Source organism: Gossypium raimondii, chromosome 11, assembly GCF_025698545.1.
Source record: "Gossypium raimondii isolate GPD5lz chromosome 11, ASM2569854v1, whole genome shotgun sequence".
Taxonomy (NCBI): Eukaryota; Viridiplantae; Streptophyta; class Magnoliopsida; order Malvales; family Malvaceae; genus Gossypium; species Gossypium raimondii.
This window is the reverse complement of record NC_068575.1, coordinates 5,651,150-5,664,753: the sequence shown is the minus strand read 5'-3', so window position 1 is coordinate 5,664,753 and position 13,604 is coordinate 5,651,150. Positions and strand designations below refer to the sequence as shown.

The 13,604-nt window shown below is 27.5% G+C and overlaps 2 protein-coding genes across 2 annotated transcripts in view; both read left to right on the top strand.

The window, feature by feature from the left end:
- The window catches only part of LOC105761397 (receptor-like protein EIX2), a 105,746-nt gene that overhangs the window by 18,013 nt on the left and 74,129 nt on the right, over positions 1-13,604 (top strand). The gene's annotated exons all lie outside the window — the stretch shown is intronic.
- Positions 6,573-7,318, top strand: LOC105801643 (dirigent protein 15). Its single transcript, XM_012632856.2, has one exon. It carries the CDS (start codon positions 6,632-6,634, stop codon positions 7,214-7,216), a length of 585 nt encoding a protein of 194 aa, XP_012488310.1. The 5' UTR covers positions 6,573-6,631; the 3' UTR covers positions 7,217-7,318.

The window sequence follows — 13,604 nt, the reverse complement described above, 5'->3', positions numbered from 1 at the left end:
TAATCATCAAATTTTGAAATTTCAATCTTGATGCAAATGATAGTTATTAATCCATTAACTGGATTTTTAGTGAGTAATATGTTGAAATAATATAAAGTGACATTGGCATTACATATATGATGATCATTTGTCGCATCAAATTTTAGAAATAGAAAAATTTAATGAATTTAATAGTTACTATTTGGTGAGGATTGAAATTTTAAATTTTAGAAAATACAAGGACTAAAATGAACAAATGAAAGTATAAGGATTAAATTCACAACTTTTCTAAAGTATAAGGACTAATAGTAGAATTTAACCATAGATGGGAAAAAAACTAAAGCATTGTTTCCATGAAGATATTATTGTTAATATTGTTGTTTAATTAATTTCAAATTATACTTTGGAATCTCTATCATTTTTTTTAATAATTTTATTATAGATTCTGATCATATCTGCTCTTTAACCCACAAATAAGAGGATAATGTGCTTCAGCGTATTCGAACTCACATCCTCCTACATTGACAACAATAACCATGCCAATTAAACTAAAACTTGATCGGCGGAATCTCTATTGTTTGTTATTGTTCAATTTGTTTCGAATTATAAGTATTGTTAATATCAATACGTATTCTTTTAATTTCAAAATAAACAAAATAATTTTATATGTAAGTAATTATATGAATAAAAGATAATTAAAAACATATTAGATTTTAGGAATTCATTTTAAGAGATAATTGTTTTCCTCAATTATTTCTAGGGATTGTTAATTTATTTATTCATTTGGGATAAATCTATAGCATTAACCTTTTAACATTGTGAAGTTTTAATTTGATACAAAAATAATTGAATAAATCTTAAAATTATATATAAATTTTGATTTAATATGTAATATTATACATAAACTTTGATTTTGTGTGCAATTTTAATACATAAAATTTTTATTTGATTCAATTTTCATAAGTCGCTAATAAAATTATCAATGCAGAATCATTTTACGCTTATATATGGGGTATATAAATAATTATATTTCTCTAATAAATAAATTTATGTATTTATTTCTTTAAATGTGTATAGTTAAATCAAAATCAAAATCATATATATATATATATATTAACTACAATCAAAGTTTCATATGTATGGTTACACCAAATTAACGTTTATGTATTAAAGTATACATTAAATCAAAGTTAATGTAAGTTTAAGATTAAAAAATTTCAAAATTGTCATAGAGAAGGAAATCATAATTTATTATCGTGAACCCTAGTCCTGCCGGATTGCAGGGTGCAATCACGTGGTCTTTCATCTATTATTATTATTATTATTATTATTATTATTATTATTATTATTATAGTGGGTCAAAAACTTTAGCTGGATTGACAATTCGAAGAAATGATATTTGAACTGGGTTAGTGGTTTAGATTAATTAAATTGGAAACTAAAAGAAATAGTAATTGAATCGGTTTTATAATTATTTATTTAATTATTGTTGGATCAACATTTAAATTAATTGAATTAAAATTGGTGATCTAATCAGTTCAATCACCGATTTGATTATTAAAATATTGACTTACAGTAATCTATTCAAACCCTTTTATGTCCAAACACCTAGTAATATTTAGAGGGGCTCGTGTTTTATATTTCAGTAATTTTTTTGAAATTGGCAATCAACTTTAAATATTATCTTACATCAAAATATTTTATTTAATTTTTTAAAGTACAAGATAAAAGATGATAGATGGTGGTTCACATGGTAGTGAGGTGTAGAGAGTCATATAAAAGTAAAGATGTGTATGAAGCATAAGAATCCAAAACTGAAGAAGTCCTCCTTAATTAGTTATTTATAAGTAAGGCTAGCCATCTCTAGCATCTAGCCTCGATATGTGTTTGTTGCTAGTCTTGTCGTGGTTGGCCACTTATGGAGCATGATAGTTTTATAGATAGGCAGCGATGAGATTGACTTGGCTATTAGGATAAACTCCACGTGTGATCCATACAGAAAAAGATCTAACACCTATCCCCAGTGAGGAAGGTTAGAGGCGTTCTTTATGCCGTATACATACATACACGGAGTCCAAAACTAGCAAAGTTTTGTAGTTGATAAAGTTATGGCTAAGTGAGGTGAGAGTGACAAAGCCTACTCCAATGGGATACAAATAACAAATTTATTTAACTTTTATTATACTTTAAGATGTTTTAATTTTATCATAAAATTCAAAAATTGTATTAACACCGCTGTATGGGTCGTTTGGTATTGCTGCTAATCCGGATGAAAATCAAATAGAAGGTGTTGAGGTAGTTTTTGAGCAGTGCTTGTACTAGTGTCAACTAGTAGTAGCATTGTTTGCTCAAGAAACTTGTCATGTTGATAAATTTTGGCAACGAAAATCATTAGGTTGTGATTCCTATTGTTTGGACAATTGCTAGCCCATCGTCAATATCCAAACTACATATAGCAACATATCTTAGAGATTGGTTTGGATTTGGATCGAAGTAGTTAACTTCCCAAGTTGGTGGATCGAATCAAATAAAGCTAAACTAAGAAGTATAACTTAGAGATTCAAGACTTATCCTAAGCCGTTTGAAGATATTCCTTATGCGTATTGTGCTTATTCTGAGGGAAGATTGATTGTAAATGAGATAGTATGTTAGCATGTTTCAATTACTTATATATTGGGAAGACTTATATAAGTATTATATAGAATGAAAAGCACTTATTCTTGTTCATTGAGGAATGTTTCTTTGAGTACATTGAGTAAAATAGTCAAGTGTATGACTTGGTTAATGTCCTTAAGTTTTGAAGGGGAAAATTTAGAGGAGGGGTGCCTAGATCTTAAGTACAAATGTGAAAAGTCTAAACGGATAAGTGTTAGAGCCTCAAAACACTACTTGTATAAGGAGCTAAGATAATGAATATTCTCTCTAGGCAAGACCCTACAAATGTAGGGAAACTAATCTGCATAAATATATCATTTGTTCATCATTCTTTTGCATTTTTCGTTGTTGGTGCATGAAGCAGTTGGAACTCCTTTAAGCACTACCTCAAGAACTACTCAATTTTAGCTTGCAAATATCATTTTTGGACTCAATAGTATGTATTTAAAAATTAGATTTTTTTTAGAAAGTAGATGGGATATAGCTAGTTCTCCATTGATGTTGTGGTCGAACAGTATTATGAAAAAGTGCGGTTTATTAATTTCAAGTGTTTGGTATTGCTATAAAAAATTACACTGAGAATTGGGAAGTTAAAATGTATATTTTAGACAATATAAAAAATAAAAAATTAATTTAATATTTTAATATAATGAGACATGAAATATAAAGTTTAAGTATTTTAAGTAATTAATATAAATTGTTTGTAAAATTAATGATACATAACATACAACAATTTAAATAAAAATATTACAAATTTTAAATATAATGATAAATGACATTTAAATAATTTAACATAATAATATATGATATTTAAATAATTTAATAGAACACATGATGCTTGAATAATTTAATATAATTATACATAAAACATAATAAATTAATATAAATATTTAAATATTTTTTAGATAGTTAGTATAAATAAAGGTATTTTCAGGCGCAACCCTGGAGTTGTTTGAGAGTACAATTGCCTAGGGTCCAAAAAAATATTTTTTCAATTTTTAATGTGGGAAAAAATATTTCAAACTAAAATAAATTAATTAAATGTCTAAAACTTTCAATTTTTTCACCATAAATGATTCATCTCTTACCCAAAAATTTTCTGACTTTTATTGTATAATTTTTTAAAAAAGAGGCCCAATTTATTGTTTCTCCATGGAAAAGGTTCAATCCGAATCTCCATGGGCTTGTTTCTCTCAAGCTTTCGCCTATTCTACCATGGTTGATGGATTTTGAGCTTTGTTTGAAGAGGTTTTGGTTGGTATTTCTCTATATAGTTGTTTGGGGAAGGCTTTGTTTTGTTTCGTTTCGTTTCTAGTTTTCTCTAACTTTGAGTTTTGTTTTCGGTGTTTTAATTTCTAATTGCTTTTTAGTTGTATGTGGCTGTTTGCTTTTCAGCCTTGAGTGGCTTTCGTGTGACGTTTGATTTATTTGACATGTCTTTTCATCTGTTTGTAATGTCTTTCAGGGTGTCAGTCTTTATTAAAACCCTACAATATTTAATAAATACCAACTTTACATTTTAAAAAAAAACCTAAAAGTCAAAAACAACTAAATCTTAATTTTTATGTTTGGGTAAAAAAAAAAACACTTTATCACTGTAATTTTGATTTCAAAAACCACATATTCTTTATTGCTTTTGGGTTGAAAAATGTATTTACAACTGGCCTTAGTTGCTCAGCCACAGTAGAAATAGTATTATATACGAAAATTTTAATTAATTAATTAAAATTGACAGAATCTATTGACGATGCCGGCGTTTTTTTTGTTTCAAAAGAATATGATGCGAATCTCTTATTCTAAATCAATAAAATTGCCTGCATTTCCACATTGATTTTACCCAATTTATTTATTTATATAAATTAGATTGCGTAAGTTGACTTCTTATTCTTTTAATCTCATATCATAATAATTTTAGTCAATAACTTAAAATGGTTAAATGGATGAAGTAAGGTGGTCAGTATTGTATCGATGGATGTATAGTTTTTTTATTGATTTTGACACGTATCGATATTGATCTGTTTTGGTATACTATTTCAGATTTATCGCTCTTTTTAAAAAACAGTTGATATATGTATATAAAAGTATTTACAAATATCAAATATAAAATTCTCATAAAAATAAAGCTTTGGTTGAATTAGTGAAAAAGATTTAAAAATGTTGGTGGCATGGGTTCAAATCTCACCAATTATAAATTTTAAAATACCAAAATATTCTTTAATAAGCTTCATAAACGCAACCCATTATTAAATAAACTCACAATAAACAAGCAAAAAAAGTATTCCATCAATTAAACAATAATATCATCTCATACTGTATGCATATAATAATTCATAATTCTACAAATCTAAAATAGTTAATAAAATTTAAATTTAAAATATATTTTAAAATTAATTATTTTGGTACTCATCGGTACACCATATTCTGGTCGGTATGAGCGAAATCAACCAACATGATTAATACCAACCGAAATTTGTACCGGAACAAAATCTAGAATTTGTTATTTCGATTTACTATCGGAACATAGCGTTTCAACCTATATAGATGATACCGAAATAATATCCGCAAAAAAAACAAACAATATTTAATTACAAGTTATCAAAAAGGTAATATTTGATTTAGAAGCTCTATACAATATTTAATTAAAAAAATAGAAATGAGATCTAGAAGCTCTATACAAACAAGAAAGCATTAGTACTGCCGGAACTTCTTTTAAAAGAATGTGTTGTCCTTGCCAAAACAGCTTTAATTTGATTTTTTAAAAGCAATATTTTAAGTTTTTAAAAAGGGTAAATTATTAAAATAGTTATTTTTTTTGTCTCAGATTACATTTTAGTTACTTATGTTTGAAATATTATGTTTTAGTCACGTTATCGGGTTTTAATATATTAGTCACTGAGCCGTTAATTGTTGTTAACGGTATAACGGTAAGCTGACATGGCACGTTAAATCATTATTTTAAACGAAAATTTTAAGTTAAATTTTATAATTGATCCTTATATTTTTTTTTCATTTTGAGCAATTTAATCTTTTTCTTTTATGTTATTTTAACTTTCCTTTTTTATTTTATTTTTCATTCTCTTCTGCTTCTCCCTCTGTTTTCCTCCATTCTTCATTTCTTTTAATGTAATTTATCTATGTTTTCTATTTGTTAAAACTAGTCCACAAGCTCACCTCACTCGAAAAAATTAAATTGTTCAAAACAATAAAAATATAGGGACTAGATTTAGCAAATAGAAAACATAGAAAAATTACGTTAGAAGAAATGAAGAAGGGAGAAAAACAGAGGGAGAAGTAGAAGAGAATGGAAAAAGAAGAAAAAAAAAGAGGAAAGTTACAAAAACATAAAGGAAAAAAATTTAAATTACTCAAAATGAAAAAATATGGGGACCGATTGAATAAATTAACCTAAAATTTTTGTTTGAAATGATGATTTAACTTGTCACGTCAGCTTACCATTACACCGTTAACGACAATTAATAGCTCAATGACTAAAGTGTTATAACGCGATAACGTAAGTGACTAAAATGTAACCTGAGGTAAACAAAAGTGACTATTTTGATAGTTTACCCTTTCTAAAAATATTTTATTCATTAATGAAATTTCCATTATTGGAGCTAAACCTAAATTCTCCAATGTCTTGAGAGTCTAAGTAGATTTGAATAATAACCTCGTGTTGGGATATTTCTCTATATTTAAAGCTTGAGTGCCGGCCTTTCAACTTGTAAGTGAAGTCTCATTAAATAAAACTTCAATCCTCCAATCACACTTACACTCTTCTTTACAATTTCATCCATACGATTTGCAAAAATAAAATAAGGCACAAGAAATTCAAGCTTTCACACAACTATTTTATTAAAAAATAAAGCAATTTAAAAATCCAACACAAATTCTATTTAAACCCCCTACTGTGTGCAGCAAGAAGCACAAAACCAATTGTTTTTCCTTTACTTTCAAGTGTCGAAACCAAATACTATTGAGGTAAACATTTGGAAGAAAAATGAAAAACCGGATGATATTTGCATGGGCAATGATATTTTGCCTCGCTGTAGCACCGATCTATGGCCAATACTACTCCAAAACTATCAAGGCAGGTCCTCGGGTGGAAAAGATGACCCGACTTCGCTTCTTCTACCACGATATTCCCGTTGGAAAAGATCCTACTACATTCCTGATAGCTCAGGCCAACATCACCCGGAAATTCTTTTCCCCATCCCCATACGGAAGCTTGTATTCAATGGATGATCCCCTCACTCTAGGGCCTAACCGAACATCCAAGATGGTTGGAAATGCCCAAGGGCTCTACTTAGCATTAAGTCGAGACCCTACCAAGTTCTCTGCGGTTTTTTACGCTGATTTTGCGTTTACCACTGGCAAGTTCAAGGGGAGCTCCTTTAGCTTGTTCTCACGATATCCCCTCACAGATTTTGTTCCTGGACCTAACATAATTCGTGAAATGGCAATAGTGGGAGGGACAGGTGCGTTTAGGATGGCCAAAGGGTTTGCACTATTTCGGGCCAGTTCATCTAGCGCCAAGACTGGAGATGCTAGTCTTAAGGTTGATGTTACTTTGTACCACTACTAAACCCAATTGTAAAATATTGAAATTTATAATAAAATCAATAAAGGGGCATATTCCTAATCCGCCAACGGATTAGTATTGCCACAATGGCTGTTAAAAACCCTAGGATCATTTCATCATGTGTCCCTAACTTTGACAACATAGTTTTATTTATTTAGTTTTTTTGGTGTCTACTGATGGTAATCAATTCCAGTACCACTTGAGCTAGGTGGCTCAAGTGATACAAGTTTGTCTGCAGGGGCTCTTTGCAAAGGCCGAGGGAGAAAACTCTTCTTTGCAGAGGCCGAGACCATGAATATAATAATTTTGATTGTTAAGGACATTGTCAACTGTCTGGCAAACGACAGTTCAAATATTTCTTTCAAAGGAGTCGACCCCCCAACAACAGTACTTTTTATTTTTTTTATGATTTATGTTCGAGGTTCGTGGTTACCCCTCGTAACAATATTGCCTCTAAAATTCAAACCCCATTTTCGGTTTGAGAGTTAAATGCTTATAAAAATATATGATGAGCTAACCCAAAATCCTAATAGATTTGAATAATAACCTCATGTTGAGAAATTTCGCAATATTTAAAGTTTGAGTGCAGACCTACAAGATTTTACAAGAATTATTAATTAATTACTTTATTATATTATATTATATTATAAGATTTGAGGAAAATTATAAAAGAGTCACCTAATTATCCATTTGATTCTATTTGGGTCATTCAACTATTAATTTTCGTAATTTAGTCATTCAACTTTTGAAATTAAATATTTTAATTACTCTCTCGTTAGTTTTCATTAACTAATAGTGTGTTTGATAAATTATTGAAAATTTTCAACATTTAATATTTTAAATGTGTTTGATAATCATATTACTTTTTAACTTGATATAAAATTTCCAACAAAAAGTGTTGAAAATATAAAGTTGATTTTATTTTATTAAAAATTAAATAAATTATTTTTTTATAAATGAGATATCTAAATTACCATATTTATCTTTTATCCAAAATAATATAAAAATTATATTAATAAGAATAAAATAAAAATATTTTAAAATTAATATTTTCTTTTATCAAATAACATAATTATATTCCGCATTTACATTTACTAATTTACCAAACAATTTTCTAATATAAATTCAGCACTTAATTTTTAGCATTTAAATTTTCAGCTTATCAAACACAACCTAAGTCTAAAGTGGACTTTTTATTGGCCTAATAAAATGTTTATAGATTCTATCAATTAGATCCTAGCTAAATCTTAAAAATAAACAAATTTAGCTTTCAATGTTTACAAAATTTGTCAATTTAGTTCAATTCTAAACATTTACAAAAAATTTTATTTAATTATAATTCTAAAAATTTCCAAAAGCAAAACAAAAAGAGGATTTTTTTAAAATTACTATTAATTTACAAATATATAATTTAGTTCTAATCCTATTCACATTGAGTTTTTTGGGGTAGGATAGAGTTTTATAACATGAAATTACATATAGATATAGATAGATAAAAATATTATTTCTTTTTGTTTTCCATTAATTATTAAAGAAAAAGTATGAGATTGTGTGTACGAAAACTAACAAAAAAATATAAATTTCGTTGGTAATTCTTAAATTAAATATTTGATAAGGAAAGAAAACCCTCGTTGACCACAGTATCAAAAATTACTTTATTGTCTGAACAATAGCTAATAATAGTGTAAGAACAAGAAAATTAGAGTTAAAGAAGAGTTCAGTGAAATTTGTCAATGAAATTTATATTTTCTTGTCAACTTTCATATATATATATAGACACACATGTCATACATTTTCAAAGCTTCTCACATCATCATGTGTATAAGAACAAATATATAAAATATAATTTCCTTTTGTTTTCAAATAATTGTTAAAGAAAATGTATGACATGTGTGTCTATATATATATATATATGAAAGTTGACAAGAAAATATAAATTTCATTGACAAATTCTTAAATTAAAATTATTGAGAAGACAAAAACCCTTCGTTGACCATAACTATTGATAGTTTCAAAAATTAATATATTATTTAAACAACCAATAATAGTGTAAGAATAAGAAATTCTATATTAGATGTAAATTAGTTAACTTTCAATGGAAGTCTAATAATAATAGTATAAGAGTTATAATTTCACTAAACAATTAAATCCATAGAATGCCTAAAATATTTTCGAGTCTTACAACTGCCCCTCTTTACATTGAGTGTTTTTTAGGTAGGAGCTAAACATAGAGTTTTCTTTTTGTTTTCAAGTTACAAGAAGTAAAGTCTTAATAACAATGTAATAAGCATTACTCGAATTCAGATCACATCTAAGACGATGAACATATCAATTTTTTTCCATTAATTATTAAAGAAAATATTAGAACAAAGGACACCAAAACCGGTAGGACTTGGTTCCCCTGAAATGTTGACTCTAAAGCAGCTAAAAGGAGGAGGGAACCAAAAAATACCAATTCGAATCCTTTGAAGGGGTTGTTGGAGATCAGAACAAAGGACACTCCGACCAAATAGATTCTCGGAGGTTAAGATCAACATATGAAGCTCGAAGCCAAAACAAGGATCTGAGCTTTACAAGGAAGATGGTATCATTAACCTCCCAGCTCTTCTCTTCAAAACAAAAAGCATTAATACACGCATGCCAAATTGACAGTGAGGCTGCCACGCAACATGTACAACACCTAGAAACGAAGAATCCCAACAAAACTAAAGAAAAGTGTTAAGTCAGGAGGAAAGCAAACCGACAAATGCCACTAGTTGAAGAAACAAAACCATAACTCCTGTGCAAATCGCTAATTGTTTGGAACGAAATCCGATAAGAGTAGTTTTTCTCATCGTTTAATAGGAATGAAAGATGATTTTTAGGTTCATTTGAGAGGAACCAAATATTAATACGATAAAAAATTCTAAACGAATAACAAAAATTTAAATCAAATCATCATAGGTAATAGATAATATGTTAGTTTAAGAAAATAGTCAATAATACAATTACTAATAAAAATAACAAGAGTAATAAAAATCATATTCAATTTTATTTAATTGTTTTAGCATTACATATTTGTTGAGTTAATTCCTTATTTAACATTTATATATACTCCTATCATCATCTGAATATCAATTTATATTATTAAAATTATCAAGATTTTCTTACGCTTCCTTGTACTCTGAATCATCTCAATTCCGCCTACGAATAAAGTTATGAAGTATGCAACATGCTAATCTGATCTAATCTTTTTTTATATTTTATTGAAGTGATGTTAATATAAGACTTTTTAGAACAGTAAATGTCCTTTTATCTATATTTTAAAGCTTTAAATGTCTCGAATTAAAAACTCGTGAACTATTACTGGTACTTGCTTCGATTCTATTCTCTCAAAGAGTATCATAACCAACAATATGGTAAAAGAAATTTTTATATTTTCATAATTAACATCTACTATATTAAATTTTATGTTAAGTTATAACCTTTTTATATATAAATTTTATACAACTTTCGTAACAAAAACTTAATTGAGAAAACTGAACATAAAATAATTTATCGTCAGTGACTGTCAAGAGGAAATAAATAGGAAATTTGGGAAACTAAGAAAAGAAATGAAAATTACAGTGAATGATGTCATAGAGAAGGAAATCATAATTGAAAATTTGGGTCAATAGCGTGGTCTTTCATCTATTACTAGAATTAACCCCTGCTTTCGCAGGGATTTACTATTATTTTAAATGTAAAAATTATATGTTTTAAGAAAACATAAACATGAGTTACATTATGGAATGGATTAAGATGTAACATACACAACTTTTTTTCCTTTATTTTGAAGTGTCAAAGGCAAACATTGTGAAGAAAAATTGGAAAATAGATGGTATTTATTTAGTCATGTGTTAAAAAACTAGAATAATTTCATCATGTGTTATCCTTAACTTTGAAAATGTGGTTTCATTTATTTAGTTTTTTTGGTACCTGTTGATGGGGAAGTTAGCTCCTCTCATAAAAGTTTTCGAAACGTCGTCAAGTGGTACAAAGTTTGCTGCGTAAAGGCTAGGGGACAAAATCCTGACCACGAGGACAATACCTTTGGTTGTCTACTGCTTGGCAAACGACACTTCGAAAACTTCTCCTGAATGAGTCGAGCCTTCACCACAATAATATTTTCCATATTTATTTTATGATCCATGTTTGGGTTCGTGACTATCCCTCGCAACAATATCACATCCAAAGTTCGAATCCCATTCTCTCTTTCAGAATGCAATGTTTATAAAAATATATTAATATTCAAATATAAATAGGAAATTTTCTAACATGGGAGCTAAGCCAAAATTCTCGTCGAATATATTTAAATATTAACATCATGTTGTGATATTTCGCAATATTTAAAGAGTTTGAGTGCAAACCAACAAGATTTTACAAGAATTATTAATTAATTACATTACATTACATTATATTATAAAATTTAGGGTAAACTATAAGAATAGTCATCTAATCATACACTTGGTTCTATTTTGGTCACTCAACTATTAATTTTTTTAATTTAGTCACTCAACTTTTGAAGTTAAATATTTTAGTCACTCTCTCATTAGTTGTCATTAACTAAGGGTGTGTTTAATAAACTAATAAAATTTTCATTTCATTGAAAATGAAATTTAATATTTTAAATGTGTTTGATAATCATATTAATTCTTTACTTGATATAAAATTTTCAACAAAAAAAAGTGTTGAATAAGATGTTTAGGTTAGGTAGCTACGAATCACTTAATTTAGAAAATATTAAGTTGATTTTATTTTAGTAAATAAATTAAAATAAATTATTCTTTTTTAAATGAGATATTTAAATTACCATATTTAGCTTTTAGCCAAAACTATCCAAATGATAAAAAATTTATTATCTTAATAAGATTAAAATTAAAAATAATCAATATTTAATTTTATCAAACAACATAATTACGTTCAACACTTATATTTACTAATTTACCAAACAATTTTCTAATATAAATTTAACACTTATAAAATTTAACATAAAAATTCAACACTTAAATTTTTAGTTTATTAAACACACCCTAAGTCTACAAAGGGCTTTTCTTATTAGCCTAATAATAAATTTAGCACTCGGTGTTTACATATTCTATCAAATTGATCATAAATCTAAAAAAATCAACAAATTTAGCTCTCAATGTTTACAAAATTTGTTATTTTAGTTTAAATTCTAAAATTCAATAAATTTTACCTCAACATTTACAAAAATCTTCAATTTAATTTTAATTCTAAAAATTCCAAAAGAAAAAAAAAAAAAAAGAGGATTTAAAAAATCCTATTTACATTGAGTTTTCTTGGGGTAGGATAGACTTTTTAACATGAAATTATATATAGATATATATGTTTAAAATATTATTTTTTGTTTTCCATTAATTATTAATGAAAAAGTATGGGATTGTGTGTATGAAAACTAATATATATTGTTATGAATGCTATTAAGTGGATGATTATAATTAATTTTTCATCTTTCATCTTTCATCTTTCTTAATTCTTCATCTTTGATCTTCTTATAACCTCTTTCTTACTTATGTATTAGAAAAATGAGAAGTCTAATCTCCTATATATATATAGGAATAGACTACTTGTGATGATGATGAAAATAATAGAATGCCGTAGAAATTTCCTTATTCTCAAATCTATAATAGAATGCCGTAGAAATTTCCTTATTCTCAAATCTATCTTTTATCTATTATTCTTGATTTATAATAATTTATAAATTTCATTGACAATTCTTAAACTAAATTTTTGAGAAGGAACAAAAATTATTTTATTGTCTATGTTGACACCATTTTTTTGACAAAACGGGGTCGACTTGGATTTTAAAAATGAAAATGAAAATGGGAGTCACCACCAATCCTTTTTGATGAGGTGTGATCGGGTCACCTCGAAAAGTGGTCGTTTTTAATAAACGATTTGATTTTATTAAAACAACGATTTTGATCTACAAAATTTAGAAAAACGGGTTCGGAAGTCGGTTACGTACGAGAAAGGATTAGCACCCTCGTAACGCCCAAAATTGGTACCTAGTTAATTAATTAATGTCTTAGTGTCGAAAATTAAAAATTTTGAAGAGATTTAAAATACGATCCTTTATTGAAATGTTGAAAATTTTCGAGAAAAGGGCATATTTCACGTTAATCGAGAGAGAGAATTATATACAGTAAGTTAGGACACAATGTCTTGAATTCCCGATGCGCGAATGAATGCCAAAAATTTACTTATTTAAAAGATATTTAGCCATCTCAGATTAAAAAAGGGGATTATGCCCAGTAAGTTAGGACACAATCTTTTCTTAATTCCCGAGATTGTTTAAAACTTGAGGAAAAAAAGGATCATTCCCAGTAAGCTAGGACACGATCTTCTC